Source organism: Cricetulus griseus, chromosome 3 (genome assembly GCF_003668045.3).
Source record: "Cricetulus griseus strain 17A/GY chromosome 3, alternate assembly CriGri-PICRH-1.0, whole genome shotgun sequence".
NCBI classification, from domain to species: Eukaryota; Metazoa; Chordata; class Mammalia; order Rodentia; family Cricetidae; genus Cricetulus; species Cricetulus griseus.
In genome coordinates this window covers 99,516,129-99,540,425 of record NC_048596.1, presented here as the reverse complement: position 1 = coordinate 99,540,425, position 24,297 = coordinate 99,516,129, and the positions used below count along the sequence as shown (strand labels likewise).

Genomic DNA, 24,297 nt, shown 5'->3' with positions numbered 1-24,297 from the left:
GGAGGTGTAGCACCTCTCAGACCCTTTCTCTCAGGGTCTATGTCCTAGCTATAGTCACTCCAGCCTTTGTGCCTTTGCAGATGGCTCCAGATCCTTGTTAACACTTCCAAGATCCTGTTGGTATCTCTTCCCACCCCCACCCCAGCATCTGTGTGTGTGTGTGTGTGTGTGTGTGTGTGTGTGTGTGTGTGTGTGTCTGCATCTCTCTCTCTCTCTCTCACTCCCACTCCCTCCCCTCTCTCATGACTGGGTGTAAGATTTGAGATCCAGTCACAAATCAGTGAATATCAGGAAGCTTTCTCAGGTCACTAATGATAATGACACTTACTACATATGGTGCCAAGTATCCTGTTGTCACTGATATGTCATATTCTGGCCTCTGCCCAGGAGCTACAACCTCTGTGGTCACTTGCTGTCACTCTGCTGACTTTCATGTTGCCAAATGCCTCGGGCTACTGTACTTCTCCCCAGCCTTGCAGGTGGTTCTGGGCTACCCTGGCATCACTTGCACCCTAACCTCCATCCCCTCCTTGATTGCTCCTCTGCCCTCTCCATCCATATCTTGTCCAGTCTACCCGATAGCCTGCCCTTAGAACCTACAAACATGCTTCTTCAATATGTACCTTTGCCCATCAAGTACTGTTGCTTCCTTTCAGGTCCAAATATGGTACTATCTCACCAGGGTAACAGCCATAGCTCTTTCTTGATCCCTTGCCCACTGGCCCCCCAATTAGCTTTCAACTCCTGTGGCCCACAGTGACACTTGATCATACCACCTTGCAACACAGTTAATAATTTTTACAGCTGCCCTGTGCACTATTGACTCCAAGGCTTCATCATAAGCTTCCATACCTCTTTCCACAGCCAGGGTTCTCACCTCTTAGTTCTGCCTTCCCATTCTTTGCCCAACCTTCTAAGCCACTTTCAGCTCTGCACCCCAAACTGAGGTCCAGATAGATGCTGATGATACTAAGGGAGACAGGACTGGCTTTTGAGTGAAGATAGAAGGGACCAGGACCATCATGAATGAGGAACTTCTGGGGTATTATGATATTCATGGCTAGGAGGTGCTGAAGGCTGCCCTGAGAGCTCTGGAAATAAATACCGTGAGAAACAGACTGTTGAGGAAGTGTAGAGCCAGCACCCAGATCTGGTTTTTGTCAGTCTGGTCTTATGCACTACTTAAATGAACATACATTGTAATATGTGTCTGATAGTAAGCATGGCGTGTATAGGATCTGACTTAATCCTAGAATAGCCCCAACGTAGTATATTACAAGTCCCACTGAACAGATGCAGAATTGGTCGTGGGATACTTAAGTAGCTTTACTCAACTTGGACTTCAAATAAAAGCCAAATCTATTATTTAAGCCCTGACCTCTGGGACAACAGAAGGTCTTAGAAATTAAGACATGCTTATTTCTAGATGGAGAAAGAGCTGGGCACAGGTGGGTGAATAAGAATTGGTGATGGGTGAGAAGAGGTTGAGCACAGGTGGGTGGATGAGAATTGGTGATGGGTGAGAAGAAGCTGGGCTAGGAGAGGAGACAGAAGGAGGGAGAAGAAAGGGAGGGAGGTGTGAAGAGCACACTGCCTCCTTCCCAGTGGCACTTGGGGTTGACCCCGGTGGCTCCCCAGAACTTCATCCTAATCTGCCTGAGAGCCTGACAGCCTAGGATGCAGCCCTCAGAACCTCAAAGAACTGAGGAGTAGTCAGTCTAGCTTATAACCACAGCATCAAACAAGCCCATCAGAAGCTTTATGATGTAATGAAATGTAGGCTTCTACAAATGTACAACTCTCAAATCTTGAATCTTAGAAAACTTGAAATCGTGGATTCGTGGATTCATAGACTATGCGGGAAACCTCTGGAGATCATAGCCTACCCCTGTGTATGTTTCAAATAGGGAAACTGAGGCTCAGAGAAGGTAAGATGTTTCTGAATGTCACCTCATGTGCTTGCAGTCTCAGGAGTGAGCACTCCTGCCAACAATCTTGGACAGGAGCTGGTGCTGGAGCCAGGGTCACTGGAACCAGGGTGGCTGTGCTTGGCAGTCTCTCCTTCTCTCCTGGTTTTCACATGGCCTTGGGCACGCACCTCCCTAGAGGAAGAGAGCGCTCCAGGCACCTTAGAGGGCATGGTAGGGTGGAGTCTGTGGCCACCAGAGGCCTCCTGCCAGGCCCCCCACAAACTCAGCCTCTGCCAGGCATGTTGGTGGCAGGGAGGAGCCCTGACTGAGTGGCTCCTGTCCTCATACTCTGAGCAGGCAGGGAAGGGAAGGCATGCCAATTGGCAGAGAAGCCCAAGGCTTTAGGACTGCCCCAAGGAAGGTAGGACACAGTTTCTTCAACAACTGACTGAGACCTAAGGTAGTCACAGTGTTGCAATCACCCCTCCCTTGTTGGGGGAGGAGACTGAGAAAGAAAGACATTATTCACTCCTTGGAGAGTCAGACTGGCTGTAGCCAGCACCCCAGCTGGGCCTGTGTTCCACCCTCTGCCAGGGGAGGCTGAGAGATAAACACAGCTCATTTGATATGGGCAAGACAAGCCAGCCAGGAGTTGCTGGCTCACGGGGGATAGGACCTGCTGTCTGGTGCCACCCTCCACAGTAGGTTGGTGGGAAACAGGTAGGGGAAAAGTTAAACTGTGTGTTCCTAAGGCCCTCCATAGCCCCCAGGGAGAAAGCTAAGTGGTGTGTTCTAAGGTCCTCCATGGTCCCCCAGTGAGAAAGGTTCCTAAGTGGTATGTTCCTAAGGTCCTCGGTGGCCCATAGGAAGAAAGCTAAGCTGGGTGTTCCTAACGTCCTCCTTGCCCCCCCCCACACACACACAATAAGAAAGCTAAGCAAGTATTACAGAAATTAATTCTCACACAATGTTTAGGAAATCAACAACTTTTCCACACAGGGTCTCATGTATCCCAGGCTGTCCTCAAACTCATATGCAGATGACCCTGAACTTCTTATCTTCCTTCCCCACCTCAGAGTGCTGGAGTCACAGGCCTCTGCTCCCATGCCTGATTTATAGGATGCGAGGAAAGGATCAAACCCAAGGCTTTGTGTATGCTGGGCAAGCACTCCACCAATTGAGCTACATCACCAGCTCCCATTAAGTAACGTATAAATGCAGAGAATAAATGCAGGTTTCAATCCCCATGTTTCAATATGGAGGCACTTCACTCTAGCTGGACCTTCCCATTTCTTCTGAAAAGAAGAGCTCAAGTGACAGAGTTTTCCTATAGGAATGCCATATCCATTAGGGACTGAAGATCCCGTGATAGCTGCATGATGGAGCCCTGGTAGAGACAGGGCAAGAGGCATAGCAAGCCTGGGTAGCCATGTTGAAATGGGAAACCTGACCCTGAGCCACCCAAGGGGTAGAAAGAAAGTGAGGTGACAATGATTGGTTAGAAATGAAAGAAGGGGTGGAGGCTTTAGGGGAGTAGGAGTGGCAGCTAACCCATCTCAAAAACAAGCCAGTGTTTCAATCACTCTGAGAAGCAATCCATGTACCTATTAACAACAGATACACAGACAGCTAAAAAGTCATTAAGGTGACTCACGGAAGTAACAAAGATGATTTTTGTCTGTCTCTCTGTGTGTTGTGTTCATGTTGCATGTGTGCATGTGTTTGTGTGCAGATGTGTGTGTGTGTGGATGTGGATGTCAGAGGTTGATATTAGGTGTCGCTCTAGATTGCTCCCCACCTTATATATTGAGCCAGGGTCTGTTACTTAAACCCAGCACTTGCTGATTTGACTAGTCTAGGGAGGTTTCCACTAGCCTAGCCAGCCAGATTTCTCCAGGGATCCCCTGTCCTCCACCATACATCCCACAGCACTAAAATTCCAGATGGGCTACCATACCTTTGGGATGTTCCACATGAGTCCTGAGGATCTGAACACCAGTCCTCACATTTCTGTAGCAAGCTTTTGCCCACTAAACCATCCCCTTGGCTCACAAACAACATTTTTTTAAATTTATTTTTTACATTCCAATCCCACTTCTCCCTCCCTCCTCTCCTCCCAATCCCCCCACCCTACCCCCACCTCCCATCTGCTCCTCAGAGAGGGTAAGGCCTCCTCTAGGAAGTCTACTAAGTCTGTCCCATCATCTCATTGAGGCAAGACCAAGGCACTTCTCCACCCCCCACACCCCTGTGTCTAGGCTGGGCAAGACACATATAGAATGACCTCCACTAACTCAGTTTGTGCATTAGTGTTAGATCTTGGACCCACTTTCAGTGGCCACATATATTGTCCCATTCACACCATTGTCACCTATATAAAGGGAGTCTAGTTCGGTCTTATACAGGTTCCCCATTTGTCAGACGTGAGTCAGTGATCATTCACTAGCTCGGGTAAACTGACTCTGCGTAAGCTGATTCTGTGGGTTTCCCATCATGGTTTTGACTCCTTTGTTCATATTTTTGCTCCTCCCTCATTTCGATTGTACTCCAGGAGCTTGGCCCATTGGTTAGTTGTGGATTTCTGCATCTGCTTCATTCTGTTTCTGGAAGAGGGTTCAAGCTTCTCTGGGGTTGTGGATTATAGGCTGGGTATCTTTTGCTTTATGTCTGGAATCCACTTATGAGTGAATACGTACTTTATTTGTCTTTTTGGGTCTGGGTTACCTCACTCAGGATGATTACAAGGTCATTTTCAATGATACATGAAAGTTAGATGTGTGTGTGTGTGTGTGTGTGTGTGTGTGTGTGTGTGTGTGTGTGTGTGTGTGTGTAAGAGACAGACTGAGATGAGAGGGGCAAATGGGACAAAATAAAGAAAATGAGTGATAGTATGGGGCAGAGAGAGCCAGGAGGCCCCGGTTTCTAGCCTGCTTGGTGTGTTAACTGTTGTGTGGCCTTAGCATCCAATTTGTCCTTTCTGGACTTCATATTATCCACTATGCATAAGAACTACCATTTATACCACAGTGTTGATCTGTAAAGCCTTTCATTGCTTGATCCTCCACTGCCCTGTACACTGCCAAGGCTCAGAGAGGAGCAGCAACATACCTAACAGCAAGTGTGTGGTCCAGCTGAGATTCAAACTCAAACATTCTGGGAGGAGGGATGAGGCAGGGCTTTGTGTTGGAACCTTCTGAGACTAACATCCCTAATTGGCTTGCCAGGCCCAGGCAAAGTCTGCCTTTTCGGTGAGAAGATATATACCCCTGGTCAGAGCTGGCACCCCTACCTGGAGCCACAAGGCACGATATACTGTGTGCGGTGTACCTGCACTGAGGTAGGTTCCTCTGGCAACTGGGCCACCTCTATCAGGTATGTCTGGGAGACCAGAGGATGGAAGGACACCCTGACTTAAGGTCCAGACACCCAGAAATTATCATCCTAGAATGATGTCAGAGGCAGCTGTGGCTCGGTGGCTGGATGGATTGAGGATCTGGTCTCTAGTCTAGTTAGTGTTGCTGTCTCCACCCAGCTGAGGCAAAGCCTCTGTGACTTCTACTCCTTCGTTTCCAAGGAATTCCCTCCAGCCTTCCACCTAACCATGACTCAACATACATTCCTCCACCTCAGCTGATCCAAATATGTGTTCTTCAAGGCTTTGCCCAGAGCAGCAAAGGACCTCTGCCTGGAAGTAGCTCTTCCTGCACAAACATCGATGTCTCAGTCTCCTAATTACTGTTCCCAGCTATGTGCATCTCGTAGATGAGACCCCCAAGATCAAGTCTCATATCTAGCCAAAGGCTGAACTAAATGGGGCAGAGACCATATCTTTGTTTTCATTTCTATCTCTCCTACTCCCCCTACTGCACCAATCAGCCTTCCATTACCACAGTCAACACGAGAAAATAAACATAAAGAAGAAATGTTTGCTCCATTTCACAGCTTTAAGGGTTCTTGTTCAAGGTCAGTTGACACCATTGCTTACTTTGTGGTCAGGAAGCCAAACAAAGAGGAAGAGGCCCCAGTCCCACGGTCCTCTTCAAGGGCACAACCCCAGTGACCTATGGACTGCTCACAAAATCCCATCTCCTGAACCTCCCAAAAGCTTCACCCTGGGACCTGCAGCATGTGCACTTTTAGGGTTATCCAACATCCAAACCATATCACCCACCCAGCACTTCCCTGGGCCTTGCCCAGTCAACTGGGTAGCATAAAGGAAACCAGTGTGATGCAGAATTCTCCAGGAAGGTGTGAGGATGGGAGAACAGGAGGAGTAGGGCTGAGGGGCACTCAGCCTTCAGGGCCCTGCTGGAATGTCTTGAACTCATTCTCTGGGTGGTGCTGGGGCTTCTGGCTCTCAGACCTTCAGCACCCTCTTTTCCTCACAGACCAAGAGAAGGAGGAGGCAGAAGCTCTGAGGGCATCCATGGTTAAGACAGAACCTCTAGGGGCAGAGAAGAGCCCCAAAGGAGACCTGAGTGAGGAGCAAGTGATGCAGCCCTTCTCTCCACTTCCTCACCAGACTCACTCCTTCCTGGGTCCTTCACTGTTTCTCCCCACTGTTCTATCATCTTAACTTCAGGTAGAACTCAGACACAGACAGGAATACAATCTCCCCATGGCTCCAGCTGCCTCTTTTTTATTATCCTTAGCATGTCTGAGGCCAATAAGCCTTTTAAGAAGGAACTTTGTGAAATATAGCCAGAAAACAGAAAGGAAACCATAACAGAAAATTCCAGACATGTCACATGGTCTGGTTGACAAAGGCCAAGTTTTGTGATCCATTGGAGCTTATTCATGTCTCCTTCCCCAGAGTTCACACGTGTGAACTCCTTTCCTGAGCCCAAAGAACTGTTGCCTACACTTCCAAAGTGCAATCTGAAAGCTTCCATTTCTCTCCACCATTGCCCCTCTTCACCATCGAAGCTGTCTTTTTCGCTCATCTGGACTGCTGTGCGAGCTCACCAACAGGCCTCCCTGCCGTCCCTCTCAAAATCCATTCTCCACCGAGCAGTTAGAAAGGCCTTTCCGGAACCCAGAATTGTGGTGTCTCTTTGCTCTTGAAACCATCCAATCACTGTTTTTCTGGGGGGTGGTTAGGACAGGGACTCATGTAGCCTAGGCTAACCTCAAATGTATCTGAGGATAATCTTGAACTTTTGACCCTTCTGCCTCTACCTCAATAGTCATGGTGTGTGCCACTGTGCCTACTTTATGGGGTGCAAGGGATTGAACCCAGGGCTTCATACATGCTAGGCAAGCACCCTTCTACACCAGCCCTCTAGCAGTTCTGCATGATTAACACCCTCATTATCTTCTACCTCCATACCCTAAAGCCCTGCTGCAGCCACACCAGCCTGATGTCTGAACCTCCAACATTTGGAACATCTCACTATTCCCTCCATTGAAATAGGCTGCTTTTCTCTTCCTGGTTCACAATGTGACTGTCACCTCCTTAGGAGGGCTTCTCTTACAGTCTTCAAATGTGTCTTCTAATCACACCACCTGGTTTGGTCATGGCCATAAACATAGCACCTGATGTTAGCTTGTCTCTGCTTCTTAATGCTGTATGGTTCACCTCCAGCCACTGGGAGGCAGGCTTCTGAGAACAGAAGACTCACTCATCCTGGTTGTGTCTGTGCTCAGTATCCCAGGCAGGCATGGGCCCTGGTCATGGTGGTTAGCTGCTGTGTGATCTCAGGCGGCCTTCGGGACATTCTTTGCTCCCAGGAAAGATGCTAGTGCCTTTCAGCATTGTTGAGGACAGGATGTGAGGTCATCTGTATTTACACAGCCACCCCCAAAATGGTGGATCTGACCTTACAGTAAAGTTCTCTATGACCACAAAGAGCCCTGCCACATGCCTTGTCCTTGCCCTTTCACCTCCAAACTGCCCCCACCTGATCCACTGCTGCCTGTTGTCCATCACTTCAGCAAGAGCCAAGAGAAAGATTCTAGCACTTTAGACCACAGTGCTCAAATTCCACCTAGTTTTTCACCTGACGGCCTCATTTTACTTTCTTGAGACTGATTAATCTCCACACTTGAGGGATCCCTAGGAGATCACTGTTGAAGCTCAACCATTTCTGATCAGTCCTTGGCGTTATTTCTGGCCATCTTGGAAAGCAGAGATTCCAGAGGGACTCAGGAAGTCTAGGGTTTTCCTTGGTGCAAGAGGTGGTTTCTGGGAGAAGTCCTATCTACAGCTTCTGCTGGGCAGAGGACAATAAAACGGGAACCACATACCAGAGAGCTGGAGTCAACTTGATTAACTATAGGGTTTAATCAATGCTGGCTCCATTCATTTGAAAGCCTCCATATCTAACCTCTGGCTCTCTCTTCTCACATTACTCACACTTTTAGATTTTAGTGGTTGCTTGCTTGGCGTCAGGCCCCCGTGACAACCATGTTTTGGAGTTCATGGTTGAATAGGGAAGACAGGTGCAAATGCACAACACAGTGAGTCTGGCATGGGAGAAAGACCAAGGTGTGGGGAAGCTGAGGAAGAGCTGAGAGATGGCCTGGTGTTCTGGGAAACCTCTATGGCCTCTATCGTTGCCTCTGTTAATCTCTTGCTATGTGTGTTTGTCTGACTCTTTTACCTGCTGAACTTGATGACATTAAAGAACTTCAGGTCCCTTCCATGGTGCCAACCCCAGAGGCTCTGTCCAGGCTTCTACAGACCTCTTAGAGATTTGGAGAGTAGGATGATAAAGACCCAAGTCTTTTCCACACCAGATTTTAGTCCTGTCCAGTCCTGTCCTCTTGTGTTTCAGCCCTCCTTTGAACACAAAGCTCAGGGTCAGTACTGTAAGAAAAAGAGCCACAGAGTTAAAATTAGCCTGGGCAGAGCACCAAGATCAATGCCCAGATACCTCAAGGCTTTTACTTCTATTTCTCATACCCATGAAGGGGCCATGAGGTCTAAGCAAACCCCTGACAGATCTGTCTTCCCCATGGGTGAAGGATACAGATGAGTAGGCTGAGTAAAATCAATTAGCAGGCAGGGTAGGGGCAGGGCTCACTTGAGTTTGTTTTGGATCCTATTGTATATAGGCTTAAGACAAAGTGGGGTTCTGCAGTTTAGGGTGGGAGTCTGGAGTGAGGACAGCTGCAGATGGGAGGCAGTGATTCTTTGGAATAAGGCCTAACCGTGTATCTCTTCCAGATCGGCCATGTGAATTGTTACCGCCTCCGATGCCCACGCCTCCACTGCTCACAGCCTGTAATGGAGCCACAGCAGTGCTGCCCCAGGTGTGTGGGTAAGTAGTCTTCTTCCTCCCCTGATGCTGAGCTCCACACTTGACCAGCTCACTCTTGCTGGAAGCCCCTGGCTAAGAGAAGCTTCCAGAAGGGAGAGAGTGGCCCTATCTATCAGATGTGTGGGAACTAACAGATGCCCAGTGGACACATTCTGGATCCCCAAGTAGACTAGAGCAGCAGCAAACTTCTGGTTCCAAAATTGATACACGTTGTGGGAAAGAAGGCAGATGGAGTAGAAATTGGGTGGACAAGATGGCTCAGCAGGTAGGGGAACCTGAGCTCCCCAAGATGAAAACCTGAGTACAGTCCCTGGGACCCACATGGTAGGAGGAGAAACTGACTTGGGATTATCCTCTGACCACCACTCACATGGCATAGCTTGCACTCCTTCCTCCAGAATGAAGAAATGTAATAAAAGTGTAAAGTTAAAGGAAGAAAGAGGAGAAACTGGCTGAAGGAGATAAGAATGTCTTGGCATACTGACTTCAATTCACATTTGGGGCTATGAGGAAGTAATGGAGAAAGTGAAAGTGAATGACTTGGAGCTGGCTGGCCCCTGTATGCTTGCATGGTGTCTTTGCTGTGACACATTTCTCTACCTCTTAGATTGTGAACTCTAGGTGGCAGGGCCAAGCCTCGGTCATCACTCTGTTCCTGGTGCCTGGCCCGGGGCCTGGTGCTGAGAACGGTCTTAGTGAAGGTATTGTGAAGGAATGAGAGGGTGTCCTGGCAGAATGAGGAGTGGGAGTTGGCCTTGGAGGCCAGTGAATGACAGGAGGTTACACTGTGCATCAGGATGGTGAAGAACTTCACACCTGACTCTGTGGGAATAACAGCATGAGGGTGAGAATTCCTTATTCTCCAGCCCTGTCTCTTGGAGAACCAAGCCCAGAGTGCTCCATGCACACTCATGGCTTCAGACACTGAGGGGTGGCTGGGCTGCAGTGGAGAGAGGCATGTGGTCAGATGTAGTTATTGGTGAGACCTCTTGGCTAGCTGATATGGTAAATGTCTGGGAAGCCAAAGCTAAGAGGGGAGAAGGAGAGCAAAATCTTCAGAAAAGTGGCCTTCCTAATTCTGGCAAAAAATAAAAAAACAAAAAAAATAAAAAAATAAAAATAAAAAACAAAAAATCTTAAATCCATCGAAATTTCATTTCCTTCTTCCCCTGCTCTCCTGCCTGCAGATCCTCATCTCCCCTCTGGGATTCGGGCTCCCCTAAAATCCTGCCAGCTCAATGAGACCACATACCAACATGGAGAGATCTTCAGTGCCCAGGAGCTGATCCCCACCCGCCTGTCCAACCAGTGTGTCCTCTGTAGCTGTATTGTAAGATCTTCTACTGTCTCTGGGGTCCAAGCCAGTGTCTCTCCTACAGAGAGGGGTGGGGCAGGTCATTAGTGAGAATAAGAGAGGTTGGAGGAAAGGGAACATCCAAGGTTCACAATGTCCTGCCCCTAGCTTGGTGTGGTGAGCTTTCTCTGGGTTTCTACACCTGATCCCCAAATAATGAGAGTAACCCATGTCTACTTTCCCCAATGGACACTGTACCTCTATGAAGGGAGGGAAAGGGCCCATGTTGTTGCTGTGTCTTCTCCTGCTCCATGCCCAGGGTCTATCATGCAGAGGATGCCAGTGGCTGCTGCAGAATGAATGAATGAATGAACAAATGGATGAATGAATGAATGAATGAATGAGTAGCATTCGTCAACAATCTTGGGACACAGATGGGATTTAGTCTGAAGTGCTTAGGTCTCCCTGCCCATGGTCTAGGCCTAGGGGCAGCAGGGTTGACAGCCCTGTAATTGGGGGACAGAGCAAAGCCAAGCATGGCAGGACATAGGAAGTCTCAATCTTCTTGCTTGGGAGAGTCTTGCAGCTCTCTGCCTGTCATATGTACTGTTATTCTTACTGTCGGGTTTAGTGTTCCTTGCTCTCACCAAACCTCTCTGGCCTCAGTTCCAAATCCTTGAGGGAGTCTGCTGAGGTGATCTTTAGCCTCTTTCCAGGTGAGGTGTCAGTGAGCTATTGGTGAACTCCAGTTCTGCTCTGGCGTTGTATGACTTTTCTTGAAGAGACTTGAACTAACATCTGTTCACCACAGATAGGGTACCAACAACAAACCAAATAAACTATTCCACTCAAGTCTAACTTGGTACATTGATGACAGACACATTGGGTCACTGACCGGCGTGTAGGTGGCTCATAGGCAACAGCATCACTAAAAGTTCCATTCCCACATGCATGACAACTCGTGTCACAAATACATCCCTGGAGTTCCCTATGCAACATGCACACTGCTCTACCAAAGAGTCCTTTCCCCCAGCTATTATTTGCTGCTCATTTAATCTTGGAGAGGGGCCTTGGGAGCCCTAGAACTTTCCGAGTGCCCCGAGCTTTGTAAGTTTCCTTAGCTTCCAGAGTCTTATGAGCCATCCTCCATCTTCCCTGTAGGAGGAAATGTTTCAATTTGGAGGAAAACACTTGATTCCCAGTGTGGCTTAGGCTGGCCACCTCTCTCTAACCTGCTTCTCCATTTTCTTCAGTCTCCATTAGTTCAGGCTGTGAGTCTTAAAGTTGCCATGTGGCAGATGGAACAGCGTCTGGAAATGATGACCTGTCAGGCTAGCAACTGACTGCTGTGCGGAGCAGGCACCTCTTTCTAGAGACTAGGATATTGCAGCACTAGATTCAGGTCCACAGAGCTGTCTTTAGTCAATGGCCTTAGGGGAAGGATCTCTTCCTGTTCAGATAAGTGACAACTCAAAGTAGTTAAGTAGCTTGCTTACGGCTACTCAGCCAAAATCCAGACCCAGACCTCCATGACTCCCAAAGTCTGTGCTCCTTTCCCAGTGGGATGCTGCTTACCGTAAAAGGGGAGGTCTGAGTTGGGACCAGGCTGTGGAAAGATGCAGAAATGATGGTGGTGGATGAGGGGATGCTCTAGAGGTTCCTTCGCCCACCCTTTCTGGCAGCATAGCTCTCCTCTCTTCCACCTCATCCCTGTTTATGGCTCTGGGTTGAGGTCTGACCTCCCCTCTGGAGCCTTACCTCTCAGACTATAAGAATGAGGGGCCTTACAGCCACTTTTCACGGTCACACTGGCAGCTGATCCTCACAACCCCAATGGGTGTGCTCTCTGCCTTTCATAGAAGGAGAGAAGACCTCTCCAAAGGTGCCCAGCCTCCTGCTTCCCAGAGGGCCCTGCATCCTGCAGTCTCACCTTTCAGACTGGGCCTTGAAGTTCAAGGCCAATGAACTTAAAGGTCTTTCAGTAAGACTGATATAAGCCTGGGGGGGTGTCACCCAGATAATTGGCTCCCTTGCTGGGTCCCTGATGCAGGCCTTCAAGAAAGATAATGATTTCAGTAGGAAAAACCTGAAGCCTGAGCTCTGATCCTTTCTACCTTAACTTCTATGGCTGGATGGCACAGTTCTCCCCTCTTCTCCAGGATTCCACTCATCTCAAAGCCCATCTCACAGGTGGCTGTGAAAGCTGAGGGAATATTGGAGGTGAAATTCTTTATAGGGCTTGGAGAGGGAATAGGATATCAAGGGGAAACTCCGGAGCTGACTTTCCCTGCTCAGGAACCACATGCCACTCCCTCCATCCTCTACCTCAGTGGTGACTTGCTTCAAGGGAAAGATGGTCTCCTGAGCCCTAAGGCTGTTCTTCAACAGAGCTCATCTCCAATCTGCTGTGTTCTGTCTGTCAGGAGGGCCACACCTACTGCGGTCTCATGACCTGCCCTGAACCCAGCTGCCCAACCCCATTCCCTCTGCCTGACTCCTGCTGTCAGACCTGCAAAGGTGAGTGTCACAGTGAGCTTTGTCGACTTGACACAGTCATTTGAGAGGAAAGCCTTAACTGAAGAATTGCCTAGGTCAGAACAGCTGGTATGAGCATCCATGGGGAATTGTCTTGACTGTTAATTGATGTAGGAGGGCCAGCCCACTATGGGCAGCACCCATCCCCTAGGCAGGTAGCCCCTCCTGGGCTAGCTAAGTCAAACAAACCGGCAAGTCCCCCTTGACTTCCTATATTGATTTCCCTCACTAATAGACTATAACTTGTAAGTTGAAATAAACCCTTTCTGCCCCTACATTGTTTTTGGCAAGAATGTTTTATCAAAGCAACAGAATAGAACTAGAACTGTAAGTCTTCCTGAAGTCTGCCAGGGTCCCACAGTACCCCCTTTATGGACTTGCAGAAAGAGCCCAGAGATAGCCAGCATGTAGTAGACACTCCCTTCCTACAGGGAGATGACAGCTTGGCATGGATGTCTCCTGTGCCACTTCTGTCACTTCAATACCAGGCAAAGTAAAAGTCTAGGGGTGAGAAAAGAAGAGGAAAAGTTTATCCTCAACCTTGTCAAGTCCCGTTGGCCAAAGCTCATATCAATAGCCCTCATTAACACCCCTAACTTCTGCAGTGTAGGTAATAGCAGCCCGGGGAGCAGCAGACAGTCTGAGGAGGAGCTTGTCAGGGGACATGGATAGGAGGCACTGCTAGGGTGAAGCTGAAGGCAACTAGCTGCTGGAAGCAGAAGTGGTATGGCTGCAGAGCCTGTAGCCACTGGGTACTGTCCCCACAACAAGGCTAAAAGGAATAAAGTAACACCCGAGAGGGGGTAAGCATTGCCTGAGTCCTCGCCTCTCCTGTCTTCTTCGTGGCAGCAGAGGGCACAGGCTTGGACTCCTAGTGTAGAGTCTCTGGGTAAACTGAGGCTGGCATGTGTGGTCCTGAGGAGCAGACTGGGCTTGAGTAGAGGTATATAATTGGGCTGTCCATGTAGACTGGGGAAGCCAAGGAGAGCTTCTTGGGGAGCATTAGATGCTGGGGTTTGGGAAGGTGTACTTCTGTGTGGTCCTCCTTACTCTTCTAGATGTCAGCTGAGAGGTGAACAGGGAGGCTGGCCTCAGCAGCTCTAACAGGCAGCCCAGTTCTACTCCCTGGCTCTCTGAAGCAGGAACACTCAAGACAAGCCAGATGGTGAAGCAAGGACTTGGGAAGGAGAACAGCACCAAGCTTCAGGAAGCTACGGGGCTCTCCCTGTGTTCTGATTGCCTGAGAATAGTAGCTAGCAGGGGCTTCAAGATTCCCCTGGAGTCAGAGAGACTGGAGAGTAGGGCCCTGGAAGTGTGTAGTGAAAACCCTGGTTGTAGGCATGGGATTCTGGGATCTTGGGACCATCCACGAAGGGATGACCAGTATCCCAGAGGGTGACTTTTAAGGAGACTAAATAAGATGCTCTGACATAGCTGAACAGTTCACTTCCTGGAGTGACCAGGTCAGTGTTGGGGAACTGAAGAAGCATCCCAGTTGTGGATCTTATTGGTAACTCAATAAAGACAAAGACAAGCCATATAGAGAAGTTTGGGCCCCTCTAAGGTAATGTGTAGGCTGGGTCTACAGATGCGGCATTAGGCTTTGGGGAGGAACAGAACTAGGCAGAGCCTTCAGGGCTATGGCTGCAAGGCTGACCCCATTTCCTTTTGAGTTTGCAGACAGGACAAGTGAGAGCTCCACTGAGGACCTGACACAGGTGCAGCACGGAGAGGTGAGTGTGCACACAGGCGTGGTGGGGAGAGAGGCTGCTGTCCAAGGCCAACAATCTGCAGGACTCTTCAGTACACAGTTTTCTTAGCCACTGTTTGTCTGTTTCTGATCCCATATGCCTCTGTCCACCCTAACTCCAAGGCCTGAGAACTTGACTCTGGGTCAGCTATAGTACCACCTCCATGTTCCAGCCTCTCTCCTTACCTGTCATCAGGGGCCCCATTATGGCTGATAGGCCATAAGGGAAGAGCTTGCCTGCCATACAGGGCAGGGTAGGCCCCAGACTCCCTCATTTCCCTCTGGGGAATCTTTCTGACACTGTTCTGTGTATGAGCAACCCAAATGCCCGTGGAACGACCTCTGGCTTGGTCCGTGCTTCTGTGCCTCATTTCTTTGCCAGGGATCTGCCTTTCTGCGCTCCCCCTTCCCCCGCCGCCGCCATTTTCATCCTTGTTCCTGTCAATCTTGTCTAGAATTCAGATGGCCTAACCTTCCAAGCTCTCTGGGGTCTGAGGGGAAGGAGATGGGAGAATGAACATAGCCTAACTCAAGGCCCCCACAGCTCCTCGGTGCCGTGTTACAAAGTGAAACCCCCTTCTGTTCTTTCATTCTGGATTCCAGAAGCCTAGGGCTGCCAAAGCTGGACTCCTGACCTTTCCTCCTTAGCCAGGGCATCTATCGGACTTTGCCAGGCTGGTTTCTCCAGAGGGCCCATAAACCTGAGCCATTTGATCCAGTCCTTCCTGCTTGTCCCCAGAAGGCAGTGTGTGGGGCCCACAGGCCAGTGCCAAACCCTGAACAGCTCCTTCCTGATGAACTGAATGACTTGGGCATATGCCAGTTGGAAGTCATGTCCTTTAAGCCTTTTTTTTTTCTGTGCTATAAATTTAATTCAAATCCAGTTATGGTGCACGAAAATATGTCAATTACAAGAATATTCTGGTTACATTCCCTTCCAAAAATTTGTAAGCTTTTTTTCCTGAAATAGACCACCTTTAATATTTAAAATATTTTTTCTTCATCTGAATATAACACAATCTTAGTAGATAATGGAACCAGATAATTCCAACAGAAAAGGAACAGATATATCAGGTACACAGAGATTTGTCAGAAATCTCAATCACCATTTTTTCACTCCTCTTGATCATTTTCACTTGAATTTCTTCCCCCAGGTAGAAATATCCATCTGCTGCCTAGTGGATAATGACCTGAAGCCAAATTGACAATTATTTTTCAAGGAAAATATTGGCAAAAATCCATGCAAACTGACAATGATTGTTACTTCAAGTCCTTCTTGCCCCAACTCCACTTTATCAGCATTTCTAGGCTCTTCTGTGTGTCTGAGCCTGTACTGGGGCCTGGATGTTTCTATTCTGCAGGCTCTGTCTTTGGGCCATGAAAGAGACCGTGTGGAGTGGGAACAGACTCTAGAAGGAAGGGTGTAAGTGACTCATGGGCATGGAGGGAAAGGATAGGCTCTTCTTCCTGTCCCCGTCCTGTTGCTTTCCTTCTGTGGCCTGGAGCCCAGTCCCCAAACTGAGCTGCAGAGCACCTACCCCATAAGCTACCATCCCCACCCATGCTTCCATCTCTTGACCATCCTAGATCTGGTCTGGAGGGGCACAGGAGTCAGAGTAGGGCCTGGGAGTGAGAACCTTGAATTCCAGTGATTATAGAAAGGGGTCCCCCCTTTTTTAAAACCCTGTGTCTCTTGGTAGACCCTGTTTTCCTGCACTGTGGGATTCTGGAACCTTCTGGGATCTTCAGAGGCCCATTCTGTTGTCTTGTTGCTTGACTTTTCCTATGCAATAAGTTTTCTCTATTCCTGAACCCATATTGCTCTGCCTACCCACGGCGGCCCCAAGGTCTGAGACAGACTTGGTGGAGGTTGGCTTGTCAAATTCTTGTGTTTTCATTAATCAGTCTGAGAATATCTCAGCCCTCACCCAGATGGTTGTGTGAAACCCATGCAAAGCCTGTGTTCTCTCTCTCTCTCTCTCTCTCTCTCTCTCTCTCTCTCTCTCTCTCTCTCTCTCTCTCTGGAAAGTCCTCTGGTCTCCACTAGCAGACCTTTTGATGAAGTCTGGTTTGTGGTCCCAGCTGTGGCCTGTCCCCACTCAGACAGCTCTATACCCCGCCTACTGTTTGCAGAGACAGGATCCGTGCCCAGAGGATGGAAAGAGGAGAGGCCCCAGCACTCCAGCCCCTACCAGCCTCAGCTCCCCTCTGGGCTTCATCCCTCGCTACTTCCGACCAATGGGAACCGGCAGCACTACTATCAAGATTATCCTGAAGGAGAAACATAAGAAAGGTGAGGACAGCACCCTCCTCTCATCTGCTGATGGGGTGGGGACCTCTACCTCCTGCACCCCCTACTCTGGTTCTCCAATCTCAATCTGACCATGAGCTTAAACTCAAAAACAAACAACACTGAGTGCACCCTTGAAGATTGTGGACCCTAACTCCCATTTGACAGATGAGGACACTGAGGTGCACAAGTACTGAATCAGGGAAAGAATCAATTTTGTTTTGTGGGGGTGGAGGGGTGTTTCACTATGTAGCTTAGACTGGCCTTGAACTTCAGATCCTCCTGTTTCAGCCTCCTAAGTAATACTATTTCATTGAGCATCTATTATATCTTTATTGAGAAGTGGGGGAGACAGAACAGAGTCTATCCCAGTCTCTACCCCAGTGGGCTCCTAGACTGGTTGGGGAGACACGTGAATAAATTACCATGAGGCAGGGCTGAGGACAAGACTGTGAAATGGAGGGGCAGAGCTGGTCTACAGGGTGACAGTGGCGATGGGGAAAGAGCGCTGGCTGCAGAAGGAGAGGACAGGGGTCCACAGCAGGGCTCCCAGGCTGGTAGAAAGGGATGAGCTATGGGGCTACAGAGTCGCAAATCCTGGACCTTTGGTGAGACACTAAGGCTGGGAGGGGAAGTGGGCCCGCCAGGTGTTGACAGTTGTCCTTGGCTCTCTTACTGCCAACACTCTTTTTGCTCCACCAGAAGCACCTCTGAAGCCAGGAGAGGGCTCTCCATCTTCAGCAAGCCCTGGGTATTGGAAGATGTCGGGATTGGTACAGGTTTTGTTCTCTGGCCTGAGTTTCCCAGGCAGTGTAGCTGGTGTTCACTAGGCACACTCTGCATTTGGGGCTAGACTCTGGGCAAACCCAAGTCACTCAGCCACCCTTCTTCCTCCCTGCTCTCCATGTTCCTTCCAGCTTGCACCCACAATGGGAAGACATACTCCCATGGGGAGGTGTGGCACCCTACTGTGCTATCCTTCGGCCCCATGCCCTGCATCCTGTGCACATGTGTGGATGGCTACCAGGACTGCCATCGTGTGACCTGCCCCACCCAATATCCCTGCAGTCAACCCAAGAAAGTGGCTGGGAAGTGCTGCAAGATCTGCCCAGGTAGGAGGACTGCTGAAGGCAGGGAAGGTACTAGCCATACTACTGGGAGTCTCTGGGACCTGCAGTGCTTACACTTGGCCACAGGATGTGGGCTTTACAGGTGCCCAGACTGCTAGAAGTACAGGACATAGAAGATACCAGACTATGTGGACCACCTAGCATGGCAGTGGTAGCCTCTTGACATAGGTGTGAAATCAAATGATGCTTTGCATTCTATGAATCCAGAAAGTATTAGAACACAGAACATGTTGAGAACAGTCGATGCTGATTGAACACACCACAAACTTTTTTTTTCTCTCTTCTAGAGGAGGAGGCAGATGCTGACCACAGTGAGGTCTTTTCCACCAAGTGTCCCAAGGTGCCAGGCCAGGTCTCTGTGTACACATTGGTATCTCCAAGTCCAGCTCCAAGCCCAGACACCCTGCACCGCTTTGTCCTGGAGCATGAAGCCTCTGACCAGGTAGAGATCTACATCTGGAAGCTAGTGAAAGGTGAGTGGCCAGCTCCTGCTCCCAGCCGTGTAGTCCTCTGGTACCCTCCTGGCCTCAGAACCGATAGGGGCCCTACAGAGGTTTCAGTGTTGCCTCAGCATCCTTCCAGGAGTAAGAACCCCTGATTCCCAGGCCCATTTCCATTCCTCTGTAGTTTCTGATAGCTCTGATACACTTGCCAAGGCCTGCGAATGCTCCCTCTCCTGGTCATACAGAGTTACTGCACCCTTTGAGGAGCTGACCATAAAATCATAGACTCTACTGGTGAGATTGAAGCGTTGAGCCATAATCCAAAACCTAGAGAAAAGAAGATTCCGGGGGTGGGGACTGCTGGCTCCTGACTCTGATGGGCTGCCCTGTCAGAGGAAACAGTTTTACTCTGAGTGACTGCAGCGGTCAGACCATAAGCAGAGTCTATGCAACCCAGGCAAATGCTGGGTTCAAATCTCACCTCTGCTACTTCAAATCTTGCCTCTTCTCATTCTTAGCTGTGTGACCTTGGGCAATCACTTAGTGCTCTCTTCTGTGAACCGGGGAAAGGTGCTTTGGGATAATCTCTGAGCTGTGGAATGTGGCAAAAATATCTGTATCCGCCTACCACACTGGCTGGTTAGAATAAGAGAGGTGGACTCTGTTTAGTAAGAGGAGGCTCATCCTCAGAGGCCGCCTATGGTGAGAGGAAGGTACAGAGCTGACAGAGCAGGAGAGGCAGAAGCAGGGACTCCTGCCAGTGTTCTGAACCTTCAGGTCATACTGTTTTCTGGGCTGGTGCTGGCTACCCACACTCTACATCCCAGCAGGTACTGGGAGGGCAGAACGCCATAACCCCCATCCTTGGGAACAGATGGCTTGAATGACTCGAATGTAACAGGTGCTTATGGGGAGGGGCTTTTCACGAAGGAGGGAAGCTCTGTGGTCTGAATGCAGCAGACGCCATGTGCAAAGTGTCCCCATTTAATCCTCACAAGTAGCTTCATGGTTTGTACTCAGGCCATTAGGTAAGAAAATTAAGGCTGAGAAACTGGGGTATAGTTTAGTCACCAGAATGCTTGCCTTATAAACAGGAGGTCCTGAGTTCAATCCCCAGAAAAGTATAAACCAGATACTGTGGCAGAAGTGAAATTAGATCTCAAGGTCATTTTCAGATACATGGAGAATTTGAGAACTTCTTGGGCTACGCAGACCCTGTCAAAGGAAGGAAGGGCAGACTCAGCCTGGAAGATAGCATGACTTGCCCGAAGGTTGAGGGGCATGCCTGAGAAAGATCAAGAAGGGGCGGGATAACAGAGAGAGATGAGAGGGACTTATTTCCCATCTCATCATCACCAGACCCAGCATAAAGGAAATGAGGGGGACTCTTCAGCTCTACCATGCCAGGCCCTACTGTCCTGTCCCTGGTGGTGGTCCCCATCTCCTGGCCCCTGGGTCACCTGAATGTTCCATGATTCCCTCCCTGTCCCAGACTATCACTCTCAGGGCTCATTATCAGGACTGTCATTTTCAGTGTCCTCAGAGGAGTGGAAACAAATGAACAGTGACCACTGAACCTGCACTAGCAAGGTCTCTTCATCTGGGACCAGCTCAGGGCATTAGTACCTGAGCATAATAGTCTTAGGGTTAAGAGCCTGTGATGGTCCCTGGCCCCTGCCCCACCCCTGCAGGTGCCTCCATCTCAGATCAGAACAACTTAGTCCAGAGAAGTATGGCTTCACAGTGCACTGGACCGGCCTATTGCCTGGAACTCACTCACCAGCACCAGATCTGCCTAAGAGGCCACAGGCTCAGCTGTGCTTAGACTTTACATGGCCTTTCAAAAGGGCAAGAGGCACATTCAAGACACGCATTCAGTGGTAGGCCCATCCCCATCTCATAGAGGTTATTTCTTGCTATCTGGGTGTTGTTCCTGGGCCATAGGAGCTATATGCTGGTTCTTGGCATCCACGATGGAGCTCCAAGGATAGTGATGGCTAGTTCTCAATTGCTGAAACTCAGGCTCCACATCTGTGTCTTCTGTTTCCCTTCATGGCCCCCTCTGATCCCTGGGTATAGGTCTGGTTCTCAGTGTTTCCCAAGGCAGTGCTGGCCTAGCTGAGGCCTTGCTGGCTGCATTTCTTCTCTCTGGCCAGAGGCTGTGATGAGTAACAGCTGGTGCCACCACACAGCCCATGTGCTTAAGGCCTCAGTGCCATGTATGGTGCCCCGGGAAGCTTCCCACAAAGTGAAAATACCAGAGGATTCAATAAATACCTCATTCCTCCTGGGGCCTCACTAGAATGTATGTATGTATGTATGTATGTATGTATGTATATATACTCATTTACTTATCCATCCACTCACACCCATCTATTCAGCTAATCAGATGCCCCTACACCTTTCTGTCCATCCACCTATTCATCTATCTAACCATTTTTCCATTCATCAACAAACTCATCTATCCATCTCTACCCCACACTATTTATCCATCCATCCATCTATCCATCTACCCCACATCTGTCCATCCATACATCCACCCATCCATTCTTCTATCCAGGGAATCATATATCCTATATGTTTCATCTCAGAACCCAAAGAGTTAAGTTCTCAAGAGTTCTAAGTCTGGGAGAGAAGGTGGGAATAAGCATAATGACATAATGACAGCACCATAGAAATGGGTGGGATTGGTCTGGGAAGATAGCTCAGTGGTGAAGTGCTTGCCTCAAAAGCATGAGAACATGAGTTCAGTCCCCAGAAAGCATGTAAAAATGCTGGGTGTAAAGGCACACACTTGTAATCACAGCACTAGGGAAGCAGAGACAGGAGGATCCCAGCCAGACTAGCCTCCCTGGTGAGCTCTAGGTCAATGAAAGACCCTGCCTCAGAGGAAGAAAGCAACATTACTGAGGATGGTACCAAGGTTGCCTGTCCTCTGTCCCCCACATTCACGGACACATATGTGTACACACCCACATAAATGCCTTTAAAAAGAAGAAATGGGTAAAATGATAAACAGAACCTAAGTTTATATGTCCTGCAGAGAGGAGGCTATATAATCCCCTTCAAGGTGGATCAGGGAAGCCTTCCCACTAAGACCTGGTGGATGGGTGGCTCACTTGCTGTGCACAGTAGGCTTGGTTTCCTCCTAGGATCTCAAGTATTAGCTAGGGCTGAGCCACACTCAAGACATGGTAACCCCATGTTCTTGATGTCTGAATGATCACAGATATGGATTCGTATCATTATGCTTGACAGGTCTGCATTGTCAGACTTTTATTCTTTATTGTCTCTCTTTTATTCCTCTCTCCTTCCTCCCCTCCCTCTTTCCCTTCACCATGAGCAGGTGTGTGGATGGTGACAGGAGCAGCAGCAGAGAAGAGAGACTAAAGGACACATGTTTTATTTATTGTGGAGGTGACAGGTGGTCAGAGAAGCCATCATATTTCAAACAGTCACCATTAGGATTGTGGGTTAAGAGGGGCTAGGGCCCTAGTGTGACCAATCCTGTGGTGACTGAGGAGGTGCAGTGGGGTGGGAAGACAGAAACCCTGCAGGTTTATTCCACATGACTTGGTGTCTGGTCAGATTGGAGGCAGGGAGGGAGATGGTGGGGTGAACTGTGAGTTGTCACCCCATCCTACCTGCCTAGCTCATGGCTTGTCTGCCCACAGGAATCTTCCACTTGGTTCAGATCAAGAGAGTCAGGAAGCAAGATTTCCAGAAAGAGGCCCAGAACTTCCGGCTGCTCACCGGCACCCATGAAGGTGGGACCTTGGGCTAGGAATAGGGCCAGGGAGGGGAGCAGAGACAAAGCAGGACCTCTTGGGGGAGTTCCCAGGATAGTGTTGTCAGAAGTGGGGGAGGGGGCTGTCAGCCACAGACGTCAGTTCCCAGCATAGGAATCCAGGGGGTGTCTGGGCCAGAGATTTCTCAATCCCTAAGTGAGAGAGAGAAGGTGAGATTAAGCAGCTGGCCTTGTGTTGGTCCAGTAAGGTTAGGTTTGAGTTCCCAAGCCCTGGTGCTTTCCATCCCTCTAGACCCCCTTGGGGTAGCATATCAGATATTTACCTTATAATTCAAAACAGTAGCAAAATTACAGTTATGAAATAGCAACTAAATATTTTTATGGTTGTGGGTCACCATAACATGAGGAACTGTATTAAAGGGTCACAGCATTAGGAATGTTGAGAACCACTGCTCTAGACTGCCCATTCCAAATAAGAGACCCTTCTAGCAACTTTTCTTGACACTCTAATTTGTCCTGCATTGCTCTATGAAGATGGGCTCTGATGGGGTCAGGTGACAGATGAAACATTACCCAAAGGAATAGAGTCAGGAAACCCAGTCCCTAAATGCAGGGTGTCTGGAGGCTGAATCATACAACTATGCAATAGGGACCTCAGCTCTCCACCAATGTGTCCCAAGTCTTAACCTATACAGTCTCTCCTGCCCCAAGTGTTAAAAGCCCAGTCACTGGCACTGTTGTGTATATGTGAGCATATGTGGCCATATATACCCCTTGTCTCTTCTACTTCCCTCCATGCAGGTTACTGGACCGTATTCCTAGCCCAGACTCCAGAGCTGAAAGTCACAGCCAGCCCAGACAAAGTGACCAAGACATTATAACAAGGACCTAAACAGTTGCAGATATAAGCTTTATTGTTTTGTTATTATATATTAATAAAGAAGTTGCATTAATACCACCCAGCCTTGCCTGTTGATTTCACATCCCATTTCCAGGGACCCTTCTAGACAGATGCCTTTGTCTTGAATTCATATGGGTGGAAGCAGATTCAGAAGGGTTACAGAGGGCCCTTAGTCCTAACAGCAGCTTTTCTTCAGAGCCATAGGTAGGTCTTGCAGCCTCCTTGTCCAGGCTATTGTCTCCCAGCACTCTTACCCCTAAGCCCCCCAACAGGCTGCTTTTACAGGTAGTACCCCTACCCCTCCAGCAGCATCAGGGTGCTAAGCCTAAGAAGAGGAACTAACTTAGGTAGCCAAGTCCTTCCTGTGGCCAGCCCCTACTTCAGGGAATCTGGAGTTAGAGGAAACCTGGAGGTAAGGCACAGAGCAGGTTAGTAGTTGGCTTGGACTGCATGCTGGCCTCTGGCTCCAGGCTAGCACTCCTTCCCCATGTGAGGCTGCCACTTGAACAGTCTCACCTCCAAAGGGATTCAAGACTGCAGTCAAATTGCCAAGTTGGCCAGTTGTCTGAGAAGGCCTAACCCTTACAGTGAAACACAAACCAACCATTTATCCTGCCCACGTGTGTAAGTGCTTGTGATGTCAAATATACTTTATGGCCCATGACTTCACTTACGTCAAACAATGGAGGATTTACACTCCCACCCCCCACCCCACTCTGGAGAGGCCTCTGAGGCTCCAGTAAGGCAGTCTTTCCAAGAGTTTCACAGGGATGAGTAATGAGGCAGGACCTGAACTCGGGTCCTCTGCCACCCTGCTGAAACTCTCAGGATAGCCAGGCTCAGCCACCCACAGCCCTAGCTCACCACTTCCCCATCTAGATCAGGTTTAAAGCAGTGAAGAGATGGTGGGCAGAGGCCTGTTGACTGGATCTGTGTGCCACCTAGAGTGCCCAAGCTGCTGTCTCCACAGCCTTGGTTTTCACCACTGTTCCCGAGGTCCGGGAGATCTAAGCGGCCACCAACGCCACTTTTAC

At 49.2% G+C, this 24,297-nt stretch overlaps 1 protein-coding gene across 1 annotated transcript in view; it reads left to right on the top strand.

Annotated features, from left to right (window-relative positions):
* Chrdl2 (chordin like 2) overlaps positions 1-23,264 on the top strand; it is a 28,564-nt gene extending 5,300 nt beyond the window's left edge. Inside the window, exons 2-11 of the mRNA XM_035441631.1 lie at positions 6,299-6,399; positions 9,079-9,172; positions 10,360-10,502; positions 12,890-12,983; positions 14,682-14,740; positions 16,885-17,044; positions 17,959-18,153; positions 18,459-18,644; positions 22,289-22,381; positions 23,164-23,264. Of these exons, the coding sequence (XP_035297522.1) occupies positions 6,299-6,399; positions 9,079-9,172; positions 10,360-10,502; positions 12,890-12,983; positions 14,682-14,740; positions 16,885-17,044; positions 17,959-18,153; positions 18,459-18,644; positions 22,289-22,381; positions 23,164-23,243 (1,205 nt within the window). The 3' untranslated portion in view covers positions 23,244-23,264. The remainder of the gene's footprint in view (positions 1-6,298; positions 6,400-9,078; positions 9,173-10,359; positions 10,503-12,889; positions 12,984-14,681; positions 14,741-16,884; positions 17,045-17,958; positions 18,154-18,458; positions 18,645-22,288; positions 22,382-23,163) is intronic.
* The last annotated feature ends 1,033 nt before the right edge of the window (positions 23,265-24,297 follow it).